Here is a 22,360-nt window from a genome sequence, read left to right on the forward strand (position 1 = left end):
ATACCTGACAGTTGGATTCAATCCAAAGGAGTACCAGATTGAGGAAGCTCAAAGCCTGCTGTGAAGCTGGTGGCCAACAACTGATCAATTTCAACGAGCACTTGCCGTGTCGCTCCTGAGTTTATCTATCTGCAAGGATTTCAGAAATTCATCAACTGGGACAGCATTCATCTCAGAGAGAAGATGCATAATTACCTCGCTAACCTCTTCCGCAGCCAAGGCTTCCACCGGCAGTCTCTCAATGAGCTGGTCAGAAGTAAACCGACCATGCAGAATTGCACGACCACAACAGTCTAATACTTTCCTGCTCTAACTGATGCATCAAGAGAGTGAGATAATAATAGGATAAGTTCAGTCGAAATTTCTATTTTATTCACTTTTTCCGTACATTAGATAGCGTATTTTAGTAAACATCCTTCAGCATACTAATAGCTGGGAGCGAAGAATCACAAGCCCGAATGATGAAAGACATCGCTAAATATCTTATTCCTGTGTTGTCTGATCACAAGAAACTAAAGAAGGTTATATTTTCCCAGCAGTCTGAGCTTCTAATCAGAAAACACAGCAATAGAACCTACTGCAGAGACATACATTTGCTGCTGTGTAAGGATTTTCTTGAAGCAGAATACTAAGCTTCAAAAGATCAATAGCACAAGCAAAAATAGAGCAGAACATTTCAAATTTAACCAAATTATAGAGATGCAAAGAAAAAGCAGGCGGAGAATACTTTAAAACTCTTTACTAATTCAAAAGTTTCCCAAGAACACCGCACATGCAAAAGCAAAGCGGTGGTTATTTTTAGATGTACAGTCTGGGAGAACTTTTCCTTACCCGACTCTATATACATTTAAAGGTCGGCTTTTCCTACATATACCCCCTTCTCTCATTCACATTAGATCAGATATTCATAATACACTAAGAACAATGCTTCAGGAGAATCTTTTGGCAGGTTTCTGATGTAGAGGTAGAATCGTCGCAAGTCTTCTGTGGAGACAGTTTCAGGGTCAATCACGTCATCCTTGCATGTTAGAACCCATAGGTCTCTTGATTTGACTCTTCTTAGGGTACCACGGCAAAACGGGCAGGATTCAGATCTTGTGCTCCTGAAAGTTGAAAAGAATTTTTAGGCAGAAAAAGAGGTACTGTCTCCAACGTCAGGTATTCATTCTGGCATAAATGTAAGAGCCAACGGTTTTCTGTTAGTTACCAGTCACGATAACAGTTTATGCACATTGCATGGCAGCAATTAGGCATGACCATTTTGGTGCATGGCTCTAAGCAAATTCCACATTCGTCATCTCTCTCGGAATCTAAGTTGGGATATCCACTTCCTTCCAGTTTCTTCTTGTCACTACTTCTCGGAACAAGATATTCATTGTTTGTACCTTCCAGCTCCACCAAGTCATAATGGAGCTGCTCCAGTGATGGCAATATAACAGCTGCAAGTTGTGTTTTAAGCAATGATTAGAACATTTTCATAAACTACATATTTGAGTAATCCTTTACTTCTGAAGGGAACTAAAAGATAAGCCAACAAACCATAAAAGTCCTTGATAGACGCTTTCCTTCCACGAGTCGAAAGTTTCGGCCTTCCATCTGTGTACACCTGCCAAAAAGAAGAACGTGAACCAAACAGCATAACATGCATTCTCGTTACTGGGGATAAATGAAAACAAACGGAAACTGATGACTGTTAACAACGGTTGCATGTAAACTTACTATTCTATGATGTAATATATAGGAGATGTAGCAGTACTAGATTCCATACCTTGTAAATGAGAATGTGACAAAGATTGAAGTATCTTGGAAAAAAACACATGCAGGAACAGTCAACCCACTGAAGAAGAAACAGAAAGAAAGGAGCCAAGTGATTGTACACCAATTTCATTTGAAGACGTGCACCTCCCTTAGCTTTCGGAATGGCGGCAGCCCTGGAAAACAACAAAACGTGCAAATTCAGCAAGCCAATACATACAGCATCTTTTCTATGCTTTGACTTCCTACTATAGAAACAATATATAGAACCGACACAACAAAGTCAGAGATATACGTAAATGAATTCATCAAGACATGGCCGTGACGTTCCTTGTCATATGTCAAGCCACGACGAGTGTAAATACATAAAACCCCAAAAAAGAATTCAGCGAGCTAAACAATGACACTGATGACCACAGGGCCTATATTAATAAAAAACCACATTAAAATTGTATAATCTCATGCAGAGACAAGCCTAAGCAGCCAAGCTTGGTTCACACATCCCATGCCCATACAGTTTCGGATAGCATTTTTAGCCACACCCCACTTTCTTTCCCATGCTTTCTTAGGGTTCTATGTTCATCACATGACAATGAAGATTATGAAGCTACTTACCCTGAATAGAAAGACCTCGGCACTTTTGACCCTTACACATCCATAATCCTGAACACATCAATTTTCGTGATCAACACCATGCAAAGAGAAAAGGGACTTATTTCCAATTGATTGAGGCTTGCATTATCAGAAAAGACGACTGCTTGACCGACTCATAAGCCAACAAGACCAGAGGCAAGTGTTCACCAGGTATAAAGATTTCCAGGCATGGGAGGTAGGCCTAGCTTTCAGAAAGTGTTTCACAAAATGGTAGTCGAAAAACTGCCGAGAGGATTCCCCAGAAAAAAGAAAAACTGCAGAGAGGAAAAGACCATACTGCATTCCCAAATTGATTACCCAAAATGCAATAGCCATTGTCTACACCTCTTTTAACAATGCATGTCCTTAAACATGTAAGACAGACCTAAAAAACCTACAAAAACCTGAAAAATCAGAAAAGGAAAAGACTTTCACATTGGACAAGAACTTTCCAGTTAATTAAATCAGAATTCTGGAGTAAAAATGTATACCTTGTTATTCCAGCAATCATCAAAACCACAAACATACCAACATGGAATAACCAAATAGGCATATGCAAGAGCCCTGGAAATCTAAATAAAAAGAATAATATCTTCAAAATGGGGCTTGTACAACCTAAGCCCCATTAGTCATCAGCATTCCACAAACCTTAAAAAAAAAGAACAATTACAATATAAGAAGAAAGAACCAAAACCCTCCAGTTAAATTGCAAACCATCACTTACCTCCCAACTTCACTCATCCACAAAGTCAAATCACTAATAATTACTCCAAATTGAAAACCCAACATGAAAAATCCAAGAATCACATGCATGTCAAGAAAGGGAGAAATCAAAGCAACTCCACAGAAACAGAAAAAATCAAAATTTAAAACCCAGATAAAAATCAATACGGTGGTGGAGAAAACAGCTTACAGAGAATTTGCATGCTGAACATCAGACTCCAAAACCTTCAAAGAATCCCTGTAAGAACTCCTGCCCAGCTGCTGATAATGCATCATCTCCATCTTCCTCCCTTCTTTCTTCCTCAAAACTCTCTAGTTGCTCTCCTCTAGCAAGAAAGCTGCTTTCTTTCTCGCCAAAGACAATATGTTAAAGCCACAAAAAGAGAGCCCTTTTAAAGACAAGTATGGATGAACCCTCCAAGTCGCGAGAAGCACAAGGTGTGGTCTTTTTTGAGAAACCCAAAAATTTCATTCATTACAAGACAACAAAATGCTGAGGAAAGAAAGAGAGGAAAAGGAGCAGAATTTTATTCTGCCTTTTGATCTCTACCTTACTATCTGCTGTGTCTTTTATTTCAAGACTCCAACTTTACCATCACTAACTCTCTTTCTTCTCAGAACAAGGGGGCGGATTTTGAGCTTGGCAGTTTTGATATTTGGTGGGGTGGAAATTCAGATACAGAAATTTATGATGCAAGAGATGGAAAAACTCATTTCTTTCTTTAATTCCTATGATGAAAGTTGGGCTGGCTTTGTTTGTTGTTGCAGAATGATGCAATAGTTGTCATCATATATCTTGCCTTTCCCCCATTGCTTTTCAACCAAGTCCTCAAATAAAGAATCACATACAATAATGGGGAATTTATTTCTTGGGGAATTGTTTAATGATAAATGCAAGACAATGTCAATGGATGATTGTGTTTCTTGATAATAATTTAATTTTTCAGAGCAAGATTCTACTCATAAGATTAAGAAAATCAACAAGATTAGTATTATAATAATTTGGTTCTTAATTAATAATTTTATCTTAATACTGCCGTATATCAATATGAGTCAAATCATAAAAATGCACAAATTTTGAAAAAGAAGAGAATTACAAGACCTCGAGAGAATTCTTCTACATTCATAGACTCATATGTAATATTGAGACAGTCTTCATACTCTAAAAAGTATACCAATTAACAAACTTATTATTTTTCATGTTCAAATAGTTAATTGCGCTTAAAGAATCGATGGTTTTTTTGAATATCAACATGAATCACATTCTTTGATTGAAAAGTCCAGTTGATTAGGTAAATAAATTATTTTTCAAAAGATTAGTAGGTTGTATGTATCATTGGTTATTTGTTTTTGTTGGTATAATTTTGGTTAAAGTTAGGTGTTAACTTGGCAAAGAATCCCACAAAGGTGTCTCAACCTCATATTTATTCAATTTTGGTGGCTATAATACAAACTTGTTTATAATACAAGTCATATTATTCTTTAGACTTTGGGGGACATTGGGTATTATGCAAAATTTAAGGGATGAGGTTGATAATGATTATATTTTATTATTCTTAATAAATTATTTATTTTGTTGGTAGAGGATTAAGTTCATTGACCACATCACACGTGGAAAGCAACAAGTCCTTAATTTATCTCTTGTAAATAAAACTATCCACATATATATTTCTTGGAGAATAAGTTAGGGTTTGCAATTTAGTCCTTGATTTTATCGGTATTTGCATTTTCATACCACCATAGGCTGCTTTTTGGGCCCTTTCTTTACCATAGGTTTATAATGACATAAATCACCTTTTATGTATTCCAAATGAAAGTCATAATTGTTTTAGTTTAATATCAATGTTGCATAATCATGAAGGCAATTATTTTTTGGGTATTTAAGATTAAAATTCAAAAGGAAAACTATCAAATTTCAAGATAATAATACGGTTTTGCATTCAAAATGCAAGTTTGGTGTGTTCAATCGTAGGGCCAAATGAGCACTAAAAATATGTTGCGATTATTTGAATTAAGGGAATTTAATCGTTACAAAATGTTTTTCTGATCAAATTCTTAGGGTACTGTTCAATTTGATCATTACAGCTCCATCAATGCCTTAACAAATTCAGTTTAATTATCACTAAATCAAGTACTACGAGCCAATTATTGGATAAAATGTTTCTTTGATCAAAGTTTGGAGGTACTATTCAATTTGATCATTGCAACTCTACCAACACTCTGATAACTGTTAATTAGTATATCACTATATCAAATAGTATGAGCCAATTATTGTTAATTTATGAACATTCATACAATTATGAATGATTATTTTTAACGAGATTCGAGCTCATAATATTTAAATTAGTGCATTGATTATGGATTGTCAGTTTGTATTGATATCAAATTCTATAATTGAGGACAAGAGCCACAAACATAGATGAGGAACTTAATTATATGAACCATTTAGCAAAACCTAAATAACCACATGCATATATTACCACTTAAACACATGGTAATAAAAAGGGTTTAAATTATTTTTAGTTTTTGTTGATTTATATGTGAGATGTGGGATGAAATCTCACTTTAGATAGTCAATAATAATAATAATAAAGAGAATTGGAGGCAACTTAGTAATAATATAATATTTTCATTATTTTTTATAATAATAAATTTCAAAAGCACCAAAATACGCAAAATTTTAATGACTTTTCTACTCGGATACCTAAAGATACATGTCGTAATTTTTTGTATTTTAAAAAACGACAACAACTCTCTTTCCACATAACTTAACACATGCATCTAATAAATATATATAATGTGATATACTTCGAATAGATTTGAAAAGTAATTTTTTTTTCTTTTTCAAAAATGACAAAAAGAATTTTTTTTCACGCATTAAATGGATTTGAATGTGTCAGAAAAATGCGCGAAATATTATGACTCTTTTTTGCAATTATATAAAGATATTTATTTAATTTTCATTTTTTTGAAAAATCATTATTAATTTCTTTTTTCACATAACCAATCGACATGCGTGTAATAAGTATAAGTACTTTGAATATAATTTTAAAAACAAAATAGTAATATTATTTGATATTCATAATTCTCAAAGAAAGTGTAGTAAAATATAATTTAGAAAATTTATATGGGCCTATTTGATATTTATGTAAAACCAGAGGGGTCTGTAGAGGACCATAAGTAATTAATAAGATTTCAAGAATGGTGGCTTCTCCCGCCAACCTCAGGTAAATATTTTCAACTTTCATCAACCCCACAACACCCTTTTATTCAATGATCTCATAAATTGTTGTTATGCGTATACGGTTCGTAGATATTAATATTGTATGATTATTTTTCTTACAGCTTAAATTTTTAAATGAGATGATTATTCAAGGTCCAGTTTTTTATGAAGTAGCCTATAGCAAGATTAAATATTAGATAATTCTGTAACATTTTATAATTTTTAGATGATTTGGTAATTCAAAGATGTACTGGTAGTTATTATAGACGTCAATTACATTATTACATCAATATTTTGATAAATTGAGCAGTACATCGGTTCAACCAATATATTAGTATAACCGAGAACAATGAAATAAATTTTAGTAAACTCACATAACGTGGAACAAATATCACGTGTTTTGTGGAATGAAAGCCCATGCTCAAATTTATTCATGGGATCTCAGCTTTAACCACTGGGCCAAGACATCAACGAGCATCATTTTGAATACATTTATTTTATTGAAATGATTATGGTGATTTCAACATTTTTCAACCTACAATAAAAGCAAATGTTTAACTTTAGAAGTTTTTTCTCTTTCATATTCTAAAAGTTGTATGGATTCTTTTAGGAGATGAGTAAATTGTGTCTGAGTCAAATTCTGCCATCCAACAGTTTCCTACCTCAATAATGTGTTTATTTCTATTTTAGTGGCATTTTTGTTCACTCCGAAAAGAATGATTTTTGTATACTTTACTTATTATTAAATGCACATTGACTTGACTGTTTCAACTTTCAAGATCCTCTTAGGAACTGAGTCTTCTTGATTCGCACAGCCATGAGCTCAGCTGATCAAGTTGTTGTGTCACACAAGTTGACTCTGATGTTGCAAAGTCATAATCTATTCAACCAGAAATATCAGAATTCTTGGAGTGTTTTCATACTCATGTTCGCAAGATTAATGAATGAGTTGTCTCACAGTGGAAACTGATTGGTAGATTTTTCTCCTGAACAGGGGATTATAGGACCCCATGATCATGATGGTGTCAGATCATTAATACAAGTGATATGGCATAATCTTCGATCTTTTGTCCTGGATAAGTTCTGGTTTAGCAAGTGCAACTCGAGCAGACAGATCATAATACTACTATCTGTTCATTTGCTCGGCAACAGCAAAAGTGTCGAAGAGAAATGTTAATGCATTTAAAATGTGAAGTAAAGATTCTAATTTCGTTCTCCCTTAAAAATGGGAAGTCAAGCACAACCCGAGTGTGTATCTACAATCAAGTATACATCACTTAAGAATATGAACATTTCATCAAGTAGTTAAAACCACACAACATTCAGGATATAGAAGATGGGCTGAAGCTAAATTCTTATCTAGCTGAAGGGACTAACGATCCGTTAGAAAGGTCAGGACTTTGGATGTCAAGGAAGCTTGTTAGGAGTGTTTTTCTTGAAGATTGTGCTTTTGAACTCCCTGATGAATCTAATTTATCTGTTCCTTTCTCAATCTTGATTGCATCCTGTATGGCCAAAATAATTTCTTGCATTCTTGGCCTGGAGAAGCTGTGTTGTTCGACGCATTGGATGGCAACTTCTGCTATTCTCCAAACAGATTCAACTTTGACAGACCCCACCAATGTAGGATCGATGATGCTAATGACGTCTCCTTTGCGTATCAATGACCTTGCCTGTAAATGAATGTCAAATGATTGTTATTATTGGTCTTTCCTAAATTAAGCGTAAGCAAGTTTATCTGCATTTCTTTTCAGAAATGTGCAACTACGCGTGCAGGCTTGTAAAAAAGAACTTGAAACATGAAAGGCAGACATCTGTGACAATGCAAGGGAATGAATCTGATAATGGTATTTGGTTCTAAGAACTTCAACTGATTCCTTCTACACTGGTTTTGACAGCGACGTTTACTTTTCAACATTCTCTTCTATTTCTTGCTTTTGTTAGTTTATTCTTTTCTGAACATGTTAAGAAAGCTGCATCTTGATATAGATGAGTCAGGCAGTTGTTAAATGATCAAGGAATATTCATACAGTTCTTTCTTTTATCCTGAAATCCACCAGTTTTTTGCTAGCTGCCCATGATATGCATATCAAACTCTCTGTTATAGTGTCCTTTGACAAGCTTCATAGTGTGAATTTCAACCAAACTCATGCTATGCTACCAACAGAATTGAGCTTACCCAGTGAACGATGCTCCAGTCAGAACCATATTCCTCTGTGGAGACGGGCTTTCTCCCAGAGATAAGTTCCAGGAGAACAACCCCAAAACTATAAACATCACTTTTTTCAGTCAATTGTTGATTTGCATAATACCTGCTTGGCCAGAATGGTAATCAGTCTCTATAGGTAAGCCACCAAATTATGCAAGCCACAAAAACTTTTTGCTTACTCTGGGTCAAGGTAGCCCACTGTTCCCCGAGCCACACTTGATATGTGTGTCAGGTCTTCTTCAGCTTGCCTTGATAGTCCAAAATCTGATACTTTTGCTCTCATGTTTATGTCAAGGAGAATGTTGCTTGTTTTCACGTCACGATGAATGATACTGGGGTTGCATCCAGTATGCAAGTACTCCAGACCTGTAGTCCAACATTAATCAGAGAATCATGTTTAGCATCACTTTATTCAGGGCAAAAGAGAAAGTTTCAGTGTTCACCTTTTGCTGCATCTTCAGCAATCCGCAGACGAGCTAGCCAGTCTAGGTGTTTCTGGTTGTCAGGATCTGTGAGCAAGTTTGTATTAGTTTCTCATCATTGCCAAAATATCTAAACTTGGTATTCTAATGCAGTGGTTCAAACCATGTATGTGATCCCGTAAGGTCCCATTATGCATGTATTCATAGACAAGCATCCGCTGGTGCTCTTCCTCACAATATCCAATTAGAGGTACCAAATTCCTGTGGTGGATCCTCGATAAAAGTGCAACCTGTAATGAAGCTCTGGTTAATGTTCTGATGAATAGAAAAATGTCTAATACAAAACATTCATTATTGCCCACTGAGGAACTGAATTTCAAAAATAGATTCTTGACAAGTTAACAACCCAAATTTGCATCTCTTATCAATGATTTCATGGAACAAAATGTTCTTGATACGGATGCTAGTTGGTACATTATATCTGATTATGACATGTTCTTGATATGAAGGCTTGTTGCTGCATTATCTGATTATGTTATGTGCAGGTGGAAAAGATGAAAATTGTGGAGACTTATTCATTCCTAAAGGCTTCTCTCGTTCTAAATTAAAGTGATCCCATTTCCTCCACTTATTCCACGGGTTTGTTTAGTGCTTTTCCAACAATTCATTTCTTATGAAATTTTGATCTTCCCACCAATTAATAACTCTTTTAGGACTTTGAGAACTTGGTTTTCAGATACACTATATTTCCAGTTTTATTGTTGCAGAACATTTTACATTTGGTAATGATCAAGTATTTACAGGTTAATGCATCAATGTACAGTTACCTCAGTAATGAATTGTTTGGTTCCATGACTAGATGAGTCGGCCATGATCTTCACGGCCACCTCCTTCCCATCCTTCATTTTCCCATAATAAACTGGTCCAAAACTTCCTTTCCCGATTTTTCTTGAAAAACCATTCGTAGCTTCTTCTATGTCCGGGAGAGGAATGTAGTATGCCACACCTTCTTCCATTATAGAACCACCTCGTGCAATTGAGTGAGCATTCAAAGGCTTGGTGTTCATACGCCATGAATTGCCTGATTCACAAAAGAGAAGTTTTGAATTGGTAGGAAGACAAGAAATGATATGTTAATGTCAAATTTGAATGGCTCAAACCTTTCTCTTTCCTCTGTAAACTTGTCTTTGACCTGGAACGACAAAGCAGCAGTATGCTTGAAATGGACAGAACAAAAAGAACAGCCAGCACTCCTATTGACGTACCAAGTACTAATTTGTTACGCGTTCTTTTTACTCGTCTAAGATGAGGATTACCCTCGTAGCTGCAAAAGATAAGGTACAACCTTTGATTATGATACAGCTATTGCTGAAAACTGACTCTATTTTAGTATATTCTTAGCATAAGATGTATAACCAAACATTTATGGTCTCAGAGCACCTAGTGAATCATAAGCACACTTACCTGAAAGTTAAGTTTCCTCTTAACAATGATGGAGGTATTTCCCCACTCAAAGAGTTGTTCTGTATGTGCCTGCCAGAAACATTACCAAGCAAATGCAGATTTCAATGTATTGCTCAAATATGATATTTTGAACTTCAATAGATTTCTAAGGACGCGTGACTGTGACGCATGTTTTAGTCACGCGGTGCTTCCTAGAATTACTGAAGTAGAAAGATTCCAGTTGGTTAATCATGAAAAGGAAAAGTTTATCCAAATGCTTCTTACAATTCTTGCAAGTATGGCAGGCTACCCAAGAACGGAGGTAAAGAACCAGTTAGTTGGTTGTTCTCTAGATGCCTGCAGAACTCAGACGAAATAAGTCGAAAATAAAAGGGATAAAACTACCATGTTTTGGAAAACACTTGATAGAATATCTTCTTACAGTATTTTCAGATTGACAAGGTTGCTCATGTCAGGAATTGTCCAGTTAAGTGAGTTTCCATCTAGCCACCTATACAAGTTAGAACATCAACGTTAACCTTACCAGTAACTCAGAAAGAAAGTTGAACCTGTGCTGTGACCACTCTTACAATTCTGTCAATGCTTCCATGTTATTAAGCTCCCTTGGGATTTCGCCTGTCACTTTCTTACCTGACAGGAGACTGTTTAAAGGAGTCAGTACTATAGCTTTTAACAACACATTTCTAGGACAAGATCATCATAGTAGAAGATACTGAGGTCTTGATTTCTTATCTCTTACCATTTCAGCAATAAAGCTCCACCATTTGGTACTTAATCTTGTCATTTCATTTCTCTGTCCAGTTTACAGCACTGATGACATTTCAACTTGTAATAAATAAATCTTCCCTTTACATTTTATGATACTCATATTGTTATTGCCATCTATTCTATCTGTTCACCGTTGGATACATTACATGGTAATTCCTATAACAGCAGCAAATTCGTTGACAAATAGCGACTTTCTGCAGGAAATTGTGATCAAAAGAGTTTTTCTTGACATAGTACAGTGACTTACATCTTGGTGATCCTCGGTGGTGCTGTAGAGCTACAAGTTACCCACTCCCAATTCGTTGGTATACAAGGATCACCAGCTTCCTCTGTCCATGGACTTTGCATCGACATAGAACGCAAGGCATTGAGACTCCTCACTTCCATATGGCAGAATAGCACTCATCAGGTCAGTTAGATATATGTCGACATAGTACTATTTCTACAAAATTTACAGTGCTAAGTCATAGTCCTACCGTCTTGTTCATCTGTCTTTGCAGCAATCTCCACATATCTGCTAATTTCCATTGCATTCAACAGTGGCCCTCGAGTAGAATCCCGAGTCTTCACAAATGAGAATGACAGAACAAAATCCAGTGATACGTTCATGTAGCTCGGTTCATATAGCGTATAACTCCCGTTGGCATTTTCTGCTATGTTGACCACAGCGTTGCTATAGTCAGGCATGTAAGGCTGCTCCATCTTAAATTTCCGAGTTTCATTTACTCCCAGATCTTCGATTTCAGCAAAGTATGCATAAGCTCGAGCATTAGCTGGAAAATCCTCAAGATTTAACCTGTAGGTGAGGCTCCCTTTAGTGCCAACTACTGCAGTTTGCATTACTTTAACAGGTGGATATTCCCTCGTGTTCACATCTATATTTCTTGTTGTGTTGATTCTCTCTGTTCCAGTGGCCACCCCTACCAGGAAATTCGGCCTCCTTTCGAGATCAGATTCCCATATTCTATCATATGGATCATCAGGGTACCTGAAAAAAAACTTCATTTGATCATCTTGATGCATTTTCACACTTATTTGAAGCATGTCTAGTGAATTAATTACCTTATAGCTTCCTGGCTTGGTGCACCAAAATTGACTCTTTCTGCTACTTTCAAGTAGAAATCATCTTCATAATCAGTAGCATACATCGACAGGTTCAAAGGCCTCATCTCAAGAGTGGATATAAATGGAGACCCTGTCGTTGCACAGCACAAGCACACGTCGATGGAGTGAGATGGCGCCCTGATGATCATTTCTTTCACATAAACTCTTGAAGCTTCCATTACTGTCACTGTTGACCACTTTGTGGCATCCAGGTAAAGCTGAAACTTTGGATACGTGCCTCCAGTCATTGAAGTCCCATACAGAAACGTTGCTCGGACGATGTACCGCCGCCTTTCTTCCGTTGGTAGCGTGTAGCAGTACTTCTTGCCATCGGTGGGGAAATCCCGCCGTGTTTGATACTGCGGTGCATTCCCATACACATCTCCCACTCTCACCGAGATGCCCTTCTCGCCTATGACGCCGGCATCCGAAATCCATGCCAAGCCGGTACGTCTGTCTGTGTAATTACCTGTGCCTCCGCAGTCTATGCTGATGAACTCTGCATGGTTTTTACATTCTTAGTTAACAATCTCGATCTGAGTTAAGACAATCAGTTGGTCTAGACAAGATGAACTCACCTGTAACTTGGCCGAAAATCGATGGAATTAAGCAAAGAAATGCAAGAAACAAGTGTGAAACAGAACTCATATTTGAAGATGAGAAGAACTACAAAAAAAAAACTGGTTCTTGTTTATTGATGCTTTTTCTGTATGTATTTGTTCATGGAATAAAGGAAAGATGTTTAACTGAGCCTAAAATGCCACTCATTTCTTCTTTTAACTTAACTTTAGCTTTTCTGACTAATGAGTCTCTGCATTGTTCATTCATGGCTCATTGTTTATTTGATTGTGAAATTTTCTACTTTTTCCCTTGGAAGAAAAGGGGGGTAGGGGGGGGGGGTAGTGCTTGATTTTCAGGATTACCTTTTCCTGCTTTGGAAAAGAATATTGTTAGCATATGACAGAAGTGCAATATGTAAAAGCAAGGGAGTAGCTTTGTTTCTGTGCTTACTTTTCTTCTTGTTTTCTTTTATATATATATATTTAATTTCAAGAAATTATTATGTAAAATGTGATGAATTGTTTGTAGGCAAATTTATATCCAAATAAGACCTGTTTGAATCAAATCAATCGCATAATAAGTGTATTACTTTCTTTCAATTGTACACCAATTACATGATAAGTGTATTATACTTGTCATATAACTGGTACAGATTGAATAGAATTTTCCATTATTTGTGTTGATATGGATGTAACACAAAACCTAGTGGGGTTGTGGGAGGGTGAGGATAAAAGATACCAAGCAAGAATAGGAAGTTTCTCATTATTGCATTATAGGTAGATGTTAGAATATAAGAAAATATCTAAGGATGTGAACTTAAAAAATTGACAGTTTGACAAAGGCTGTTTGGGTGAATTTATAATTTTTACAAAATATTTTATTAAATCCAAAAATTAAGATGTAAGAAATTTATAAAAAAGTAAATCAAAGTTTTAGTTTTCTTAATTTATTTTTCAAGTTCTTAACAAACTTCTGTAACTCTGATATTATTAATTATAAAATTATCATTACGAGCGTAAGATTCTATTCTATTATTTCATCCGGATAATTTGAAAAGTTAAATGCATCAACTTATAGAAAATTTTAGATAAACTTAGCTTAACACCCTCTAATTCCTTATTGTACACTTTTCTACTTTGAATTTCACGAGGGAGAATACAGAAAAAGGTAAAATATTTCACAAATACACATTTTCTCTCTCACACACACGACCCCTCCCGTAGATATGAAGGTGCATGAGAGGATTTTTGCTGGTTTTAGGGTAAATTACATTTTGGGTTCCTATACTTAGGGTTTAAATTGATTTTGATTTCTAAATATTTCACAATTTTAGTTCATAATCTTTTTAAAACGTTAAGACTTTAGTCCAATTGTTAAAATTAAGAGTAAAATCAATGGAATTTGGAGAACCCATGATTGATTGACCATTGGCAACAACTTTTTGGCTTTCTCTAGTTTGCAAAATCTTCAGGATCACAATTAATTTTGATCCTATACAGGGACAAAAATGATAAGGGATATTACACTTCCCTTTCTCATGAGATTTGGTGTAATTTAAATTTTTTGTAGTTTGAAATATTACTTCTAATACTTTTGAAGTATACTTCCGTCTAACAAATAAGTCACTCCGTTAGTCAACGTTCGCCAAATTTACTGGTATTAACAAAATGTCTGAATGAAAATTGAAATTTACATTCGATTGGTTTATTGCTAACTTATTGTAGGGTCAAATAATTCTTTTTCCAACTAAAACTATCCTTATAACGGTGAAGATATATCTCCTCAAATGCATTAACACATGAAGACGTATGATGGTACTTTGATCATAAAAATATTTATCTAACCTGCAACAAATCAGTAATAAGTCAATCGAATGTAAAATATAGAATTTTAGTCCAATTTTTTTGTTACTATCATTAAATTTGGTCAATTTTGACTAACGAAGGAATTTATTTGTTAGACAAAAATAAATTTTAAGAGTATTGAATGCAATTTTTCAAATAATAGAAACTTTATGCGTAATTACAATAAAATAATTCCCCATACTGGCCTTGGGTGCAGAGAAAGGCAGCCATGCCATGCAAAGGCATCTTTGCCTATATAAAATATATAAAAATGGAGGATCGCTATCTCTCTCCACCTTTTTCTGCTTTAACTTCTTTTACTTTTGATGGGAACAACACCACACCTCCTTTTTCTTCTCACTTTGGACCTATTTGTCCTTCCCTTTCTAAACTTTGAAAACTCCAATTAGGCCTACAACCATGCATTAATATATGTAATTTTAGTCTATAATAATTGTAATTATTTGTTTATTTATAAATATTTGATGATCATGATTGATATACTAATTTATATAATTGTTAATTATTGATATTTGTAACGTAATTGTAATCGATCTATTTAAAATTAAAAAACGTAAAGTACATATAAATTTTCTGAGGTTGAGCTGAATTTCTGAAAAATTATATTTTTAGTCCCATTAATTGCGGGATTTTCATTAATGAGAGTTACCGAAAAAAAATTTACTTTTAAGTTTTCTTATTAGATTTTGTTAATATTTTGATATATGGTATTTTGGAGAATTTATTAAAAAAATGCAAAAAAAAAAAGTTTTTAGTAAACTAAGGTAAAATCAAAAGTTTTAGAAAAGTAAGTGGCACCGCGGTTACTCACCGCGGTGCCACAATTTTTTATTCAAAAAAAATAAAATCTTTGTGTCACGGCGGTTACCAACCGCGGTGACATTGATTTTAAGAAAAAAAAAAAAAATTTAATGTGTCACCGCGGTTTTAAACCGCGGTGACAATTTTTTTTTGTTTAAAGAAAAAAAATTTATTTCACGATGAATTGTTGTCAACTTCTTGTTAAAATTTCGGCACTATTATGGCGAGTTGTCAACCATCAAATATACCGTTCGACTCCCCTTGCTGAGACGAACATTTCCCCACAAACAATTTCAAGTTTTATCAATCGTAAATAATGAATTTTTAACACGAACACCGCACCTTTCAGCCGTCGATTCGCCGCCACCGGAGCGACCCACGATCACGAACCACTGCCACTGGACTCGCCTCGACCTAACGGTTCTAACGAGACCAACCTAGTTCAATTTTATTGAATATTTGTTAAGATATGAAAATTTGAAGTTTTTCCGCCGAAAATTCGCTCTGAACCTGTTTGCTGTCATTTCTCCACCGTCAAGACGAATCACAGATTAAGACGATAGTCGTTCGAATCGTGTCGTCCAGACGATTCCAACAAGACCAATCTTGCTCAATTTCATCAAGTATTTGTTTGTTCAATTTTTAAAATAGTTATAATTTTATTAAATTCTATTTATTAATTAATAATACTATTTATAATAAATAAATAATTAATAATACTATTTATAATTAATTAATAATTAATAATTACATTTATAATTAATTAATAATTAATAATTAAATTTATAATTAATTAATAATACTATTTATAAAAATAATAAATTAATAATACTATTTATAATTAATAATTAATAATACTATTTAGTCCAGTCTTGCTCAATTTCATCAAATATTTGTTGAGATTGGAAAATTTGAAAATTTTTTCACCAAAAATTCGCTGAAACTGTCAATCAAATTCATTTTTTTTTTTGTTTGTTCAATTAAAATACATATATTTTAAAATATTTATAATTTTATTAAATTCTATTTAATTAATTATAAATAGTATTATTAATTAATTATAAATAGTATTATTAATTAATTAAATAGAATTTAATAAAATTATAACTATTTTAAAAATTGAACAAACAAATACTTGATGAAATTGAGCAAGATTGGTCTTGTTGGAATCGTTTGGACGACACGATTCGAACAGCTATGGTCTTAATCTGTGATTCGTCTTGACGGTGGAGAAATGACAGCAAACAGGTTCAGCGCGAATTTTCGGCGGAAAAACTTCAAATTTTCGTATTTTAACAAATATTTAATAAAATTGAACTAGGTTGGTCTCGTTAGAACCGTTAGGTCGAGGCGAGTCCAGTGGCGGTGGTTCGTGATCGTGGGTTGCTCCGGTGGCAGCGAATCGACGGTCAAAATGTGCAGTGTTCGTGCTAAAAATTCATTATTTACGATTGATAAAACTTGAAATTGTTTGTGGGGAAATGTTCGTCTCATCAAGGGGAGTCGAACGGTATATTTGATGATTGACAACTCGCCATAATAGTGCCGAAATTTTAACAAGAAGTTGACAACAATTCGTCGTGAAATAATTTTTTTTTTTTTAAAAAAAAAAATTGTCACCGCGGTTTTAAACCGCGGTGACACATTAAAAAAATTTTTTTTTTAAAACCAATGTCACCGCAATTGGGCACCGCCGTGACACAAAGAATTTGTTTTTTTGAATAAAAAATTGTGGCACCGCGGTGAGTAACCGCGGTGCCACTTACTTTTCTACAACTTTTGATTTTACCTTATTTTACTAATTTTTTTTTTTTTAATAAATTCCCCGGGTATTTTCTGTTAAATTACAAACAGAATCTAATGAAAAAATTAAAAGTGGAATATTTTATAATTTACGGGACACTAATGAAAATTAAGTAATTAATGGGATGATAAGTACATTAATCCTAATATACGGGACGAAAAGTGTAATTATCCAACTAAAGTCTTTTAAGGCTACATTTAGCTTGATGGTTTTTTTTAAATTTCTAAATATTTTAATTTTTAATTTAAATTATATTTTATTGAATATTGATTGGTTGAGTAGAAGATTATGTGAAAAGTCCTTTTCAATCACCGGAAATCCAAAAATAGGGTAAGGTAGTGTACATTGGCAAATGTGGGCACGAGCATATGATCCCAGGGGTCCACTGAACCGCGTTTCAGTTGATTGGCATTTTTGGTTCGATATTTCTCAGGTTTGTGTTTTTAGATTATCAGTGAAATCTGGGTCGTCCAATCATGATGGCCCACGGTTTTTTAATCATCGTGGTTCGATCACTCATTGTTTTGGATAGCTACGGTGGTCTGGTCTAGGGTTCAGGAATTACGCGGTGCATTGCATGAGGGGGACCACTTCTCAAATGGAAGTATATTTTCACCCTAAAGTTACTATGATTAATTATAGAGTAAATTAGTGCGAGTTTTTGGTTTTTTTTTTTTCACAAAAAAATTACTATAATTATAATTATTTTTTTATTATTTAAAAAATTATCAATACCCCTTGATTTTTGCGGTTATGTAACAATTAGCTCGATTCATTAATTTCCATCAGGTTTTCATTCATTTCTTGTGGTGAACTGGCCACGAGGGAGGAAGAAATGAAGGGTTGACGCCTCAATTAATTATTAATATTTTGATATAATAATAAAATTTATTGATTCACATGAAAATAAAATAAAATAATGGAGTAGTTTTAAGAGTGTATATTTTCAAATTGATTTCCATTTAAATGAAGTACAATTCTTTATCACAAGAAAAATACATTGAATTATAATAATTACTTTGCAAGTGTTGTAATGAGTAACTTACTTTATTTTTAATTTATAATGTAGTTTAATATATTAAGAGTTTAATTTTGAAGTATTAAAATTATTAAAATGAAATGATTAAGAATCTTGAATTTGGTTTAATTTGAGACTAAATGAGCAACAATTTAGGCAATTTAGACCCTAATTGAACAATCAAGTCAAAATTGGGGTTGGTATTTTATATTTATTTCTTTTATAATTCTATAGGAGAATTTAATTATCTATTTAATCCCCCAAACCCCAACAATTTCTTTTGGGAATCTTGCTTTCTTGGAAGTTGGAACATGCCTAATTAAGTAGGATAATGAACTCAAGACTTCTCATTAAGACAGGAAAACTCTAAAATAGTTTATAATTTTATTATGGGTGAATTACAACTATTTTCCCTGATAATTGACATAATTATGAATACTCTCTCATTATTTGAAAAATTACAAATATCCTTCTCAAATGAAAAATAAATTATGTAGCCCTACATAGAGAAGTAGACATTACTGTTTTTCCCTTGCTAATTTTTTTAAAAAAATAAAAAGTATTTTTAAAAAATATAAAAAAATTGAGGGTGGATAAAATAAGTGATTTATAGAAATAAGTTCATAAAAGTATTTAAAAAATTATAAAATATATGAAATTATAATTTATAATCCAAAATGATATTTTGGTCAGTTCACCACAAAAATTGGATGAAAACCTAATAGAATGACTTCATTGTTAGACGGATATTAAAATCAAGGGGGTATTCGTTATTTTTCAAACTATGAGGAGGTATTTGTAATTATTCCAAACCTTAGGGGAGGTGGTTGTAATTTACCCTTTTATAATCTACATGACATTTGGCTATAGATTATAATTTTATATACTTTTTAAAATTTTTAAAAATATTTTTATGAACTAATATGTCCTACGAATTATTTACTTTACTTATTTTTAATTTTTTTTCGTTTAAAAAAATTCAACAAGTGTAAAATAGTAATTTTTCCTTTAGTATCCGGTGGCTACTCTAAACCAAAAATTAAAAAAAAAAAAAAAGAAATTGCCTAGGGACTTTTACAAGCTCAACAAATAAATAATAGGGTAAATCACAACTATTTTTCCTAAGGCTTGTCATAATTAAGAATACCCCATTATTGTTTGAAAAAATTACAAATACCCTTTCTAATATAAAATAATTATGTATCCCCTAGGCGGTGAAGTAAAAAATATTACAATTTTACCCTTGTTGAATTTTTTTATAAAATAAAAAAATATTTAAAAAATAGAAAAAAAATTCTGAGGATAGATAGAATAAATAATCCTAGAGAAAATGTTTTCAAAAATTGTAAGATATATATAAAATTATAATTTATAATCCAAAACGAAATTTTTGATCAGTTCACCACAAAAATTGAATGAAAAACCTAACGAAATGGGCTCGTTGTTAGGTAGACGTTAAATCAGGAGGGTATTTGTAATTTTTCAAACAACGATGAGGTATTTATATTTATGCCAAATCTCAAGAGAGGTGTTTGTAATTTACCCTAATTAATAAACATAAACAAAATATATTCATTCAAGAATATTCTCTTTTAATTTTCAATCTCTAGATCTATTTTCTTATAACTAATCTATTGCAGATCATTCCCTTGTTTATGTCAGTACGTGGAATCAGACAGTCATTACCAAGAATTTGTGGTGTACGAGCACTCAATTCAAACTTGAGAAGCCAAAATGTAAATGATTAGCAGCCAAGACAGCATACATATGCAAGGCAAATGTGTAATAAAATCAATTAATTTATTAAGTTAGACAATGGAGATAAGGAAAGATATCCTTTTCTTTTCTTCAACTGGGACATGTTTGCAACATCAAGCAAACTATGTCCTAATCTCACCTCCTCTATAAATTCCTTTGATCAAAAGGCCCCTTTTGTTTTTGTCTGATCAAACAGATCAAATGTATTGGCAGAGACAAACAAGAAGACGTTCTTTGAGAGAATCGATCAAAGCCGTCGAAGCTGATGTTCATCAAGCCAACAGTTTGTAAGTCCTAGGAAAATGAACACTTTGTTTGATTCAGATCTTAATGCCCTTTAATTTTCCTGTTATGTATTCAGAGACTCGAAGCTTTTTACAAGTTATCTTTTCGTCTTAACGTTGATCAGGAGCTTATGTTTGAATTATTACCTTATCTGCCAGTTGATTGAGTACATCTTTTAAGGTAGTTGGTTGGTCGTTTTCCTTCGGTTAGAGTAAAGTTGGTGGACTTTAAACAACCACTTAAGCTCATGAAGAGTTTGTGAGGAATGTGAATGATGCGAAATACAGACTTACTTCTTGCAGTTTCAACGTTGAACTATTAGACAATGAGGTGTAGTTCAGACAGTAGGTCGACCTTTTAGGAATGACTTCCTACGTCAAAAGGCGGTGTCTTACCGAAACATGGTATTGATCATGATCAGGTTGTTCTTGCAGAGTGGCTGCACTCCCCAGAGACATAGCTGGGGATTCTGTCCAAATGAAACTGTCGTTCAGCCCGTTTGCACCATTCTTGCTCTTTCTATTGGAATGGATAGATTGTTGCTGTTTGGATGCTGTCATCAGTTGTTTGGGACTTTTTCACATTCTTGTATACAAGGTGAGCTTATCCTCTGCTCTTACATCATAGTCCTTTACATGGTTCTTGATCCATCCAAAGGCAAACAACATATCTCGTATTCACTAGGTATATGTTGATGGAATGCCGATAGCTAGCCCTGAAGAAAGGAAAGCCACTCTTGGGGAATTCTATGGTATGTACATCAATTTCCTCGGATTCTTGTCCAACATACGGGATTTGTTTGATTCTTGAAAATGTTTCCTCCCCGCAGCTGTCATATACCCAATGCTGAAGCAACTTGAGGGCAATCTGGTGGGACTCATGGAGGACAACCTTAAGAGGTCCCAAGTCTCTGATGCTGTTGAGAATAACACAAAGTCTTGTGCAGATGCTGACAGAGACGACGAATGTGGAATATGTATGGAACTGGACTCCAAGGTTGTACTGCCTGTCTGTGGCCACTCAATGTGCATAAGCTGTTTCAATGACTGGTATAGTCCATTCTCACCTCTATATACGTTCGTTTCATCGGTTGAAAAATACAACGTTTTTCAAGTCTATAGAGTGGTTTTTGCTCAGGTCCGTCAGGTCCCGATCGTGCCCTTTTTGTCGAGGCAGCTTAAAGAGAGTGACGTCGGGAGATTTGTGGGTTCTGACGGGCAACTCTGATGTGGTGGACGCCATTACTCTTGCCAAGGAGAACCTAAGACGCTTCTACCTATACATCGACAAGTTGCCACTTGTAGCATCGGAAGACAACTTGCTCATGTACAACTATTTGATGTGAGTTGTAATGAAACACAAGTGCTGATCTCTCATAGAGTAATCTTGTACATATTCGTAGGTCATTTGCTAGGTCAGTTCTTGCAAGAGCCGGTAACATGAATTCGTACATCAAACCAATGATTAACGTTAGCCAAGAGGGTTGATCGTCGGCATCCACTCGACATACCTGAAGTCTAGTGAAGAAGACAGGAGACATCAAAGATTCAACTCAGCTTTTTGCAACCTGAGTAGAACTGATGTTCTGAATCAGCAAATGTAGTATGCTGGACTATGATGTAATAGTTTGATCCAGTAAAGAAACTAATGTTACATGCAATGATAGCTTGTGATATTGATCTTTTCTTGGTTTTTGGCTAAGAAGATTGTCTTATTGAAGTGGACTTGTGGTTGAGTTCAATTTCAAGAATCAATGCTGAAAGGGTGCCTTTGAGGCAATTCTTACAGCTCCCTTATCTTGTGGAAGTAGCTAACTGAATGAGACATTTTTATGCAATAGATTTTATAACCTTCGTCTCATGTATTTGAACACACAAAGACTAAAAAACTAGCAAAAATGACTATTATATTCAAGAGGGATCTATGTGTAATTAATCCTTGTTTCTAAGTTATCGATCCCCTTCTCC

At 34.2% G+C, this 22,360-nt stretch overlaps 3 protein-coding genes across 6 annotated transcripts; 1 reads left to right on the forward strand and 2 right to left on the reverse strand.

The window, feature by feature from the left end:
* Positions 1-700: 700 nt before the first annotated feature.
* LOC105168356 (E3 ubiquitin-protein ligase AIRP2) lies at positions 701-3,934 on the reverse strand. Of its 2 annotated transcripts, XM_020695624.2 has the most exons (6): positions 3,662-3,934; positions 3,302-3,556; positions 1,769-1,931; positions 1,540-1,606; positions 1,208-1,439; positions 701-1,103 (listed from the first exon to the last, which is right to left on the reverse strand). In XM_020695624.2, exons 2-6 carry the CDS (start codon positions 3,391-3,393, stop codon positions 893-895), a joined length of 765 nt encoding a protein of 254 aa, XP_020551283.1. In that variant the 5' UTR covers positions 3,394-3,556; positions 3,662-3,934; the 3' UTR covers positions 701-892. The 2 variants fall into 2 exon arrangements, with proteins under 2 accessions (XP_020551283.1, XP_011086715.1); XM_011088413.3 differs by having other exon boundaries at positions 3,302-3,934.
* Positions 3,935-7,492: 3,558 nt separating this feature from the next.
* LOC105168357 (Leucine-rich repeat protein kinase family protein) lies at positions 7,493-13,137 on the reverse strand. The gene is made up of 15 exons (XM_011088414.3): positions 12,880-13,137; positions 12,260-12,800; positions 11,674-12,185; positions 11,445-11,577; positions 10,999-11,070; positions 10,851-10,919; positions 10,694-10,765; positions 10,430-10,498; positions 10,126-10,289; positions 9,793-10,046; positions 9,129-9,255; positions 8,987-9,052; positions 8,723-8,909; positions 8,514-8,646; positions 7,493-8,007 (listed from the first exon to the last, which is right to left on the reverse strand). The coding sequence occupies exons 1-15, from the start codon at positions 12,947-12,949 to the stop codon at positions 7,690-7,692; spliced, it is 2,787 nt and encodes a 928-aa protein (XP_011086716.1). The 5' UTR covers positions 12,950-13,137; the 3' UTR covers positions 7,493-7,689.
* A 7,031-nt stretch (positions 13,138-20,168) lies between these two features.
* Positions 20,169-22,134, forward strand: LOC105168670 (E3 ubiquitin-protein ligase AIRP2). 3 transcript variants are annotated; one of them, XM_088884012.1, is made up of 6 exons: positions 20,169-20,395; positions 20,828-20,990; positions 21,078-21,144; positions 21,223-21,442; positions 21,531-21,719; positions 21,796-22,134. In XM_088884012.1, the coding sequence occupies exons 1-6, from the start codon at positions 20,310-20,312 to the stop codon at positions 21,878-21,880; spliced, it is 810 nt and encodes a 269-aa protein (XP_088740138.1). In that variant the 5' UTR covers positions 20,169-20,309; the 3' UTR covers positions 21,881-22,134. The 3 variants fall into 3 exon arrangements, with proteins under 3 accessions (XP_088740138.1, XP_088740140.1, XP_088740139.1); XM_088884013.1 differs by having other exon boundaries at positions 20,219-20,395; positions 20,815-20,990; XM_088884014.1 differs by having other exon boundaries at positions 20,174-20,395; positions 21,531-22,134.
* Positions 22,135-22,360: the final 226 nt, after the last annotated feature.

Source organism: Sesamum indicum, linkage group LG8, assembly GCF_026168435.1.
Source record: "Sesamum indicum cultivar Baizhima isolate 11 linkage group LG8, ASM2616843v1, whole genome shotgun sequence".
Lineage (NCBI taxonomy): Eukaryota > Viridiplantae > Streptophyta > Magnoliopsida > Lamiales > Pedaliaceae > Sesamum > Sesamum indicum.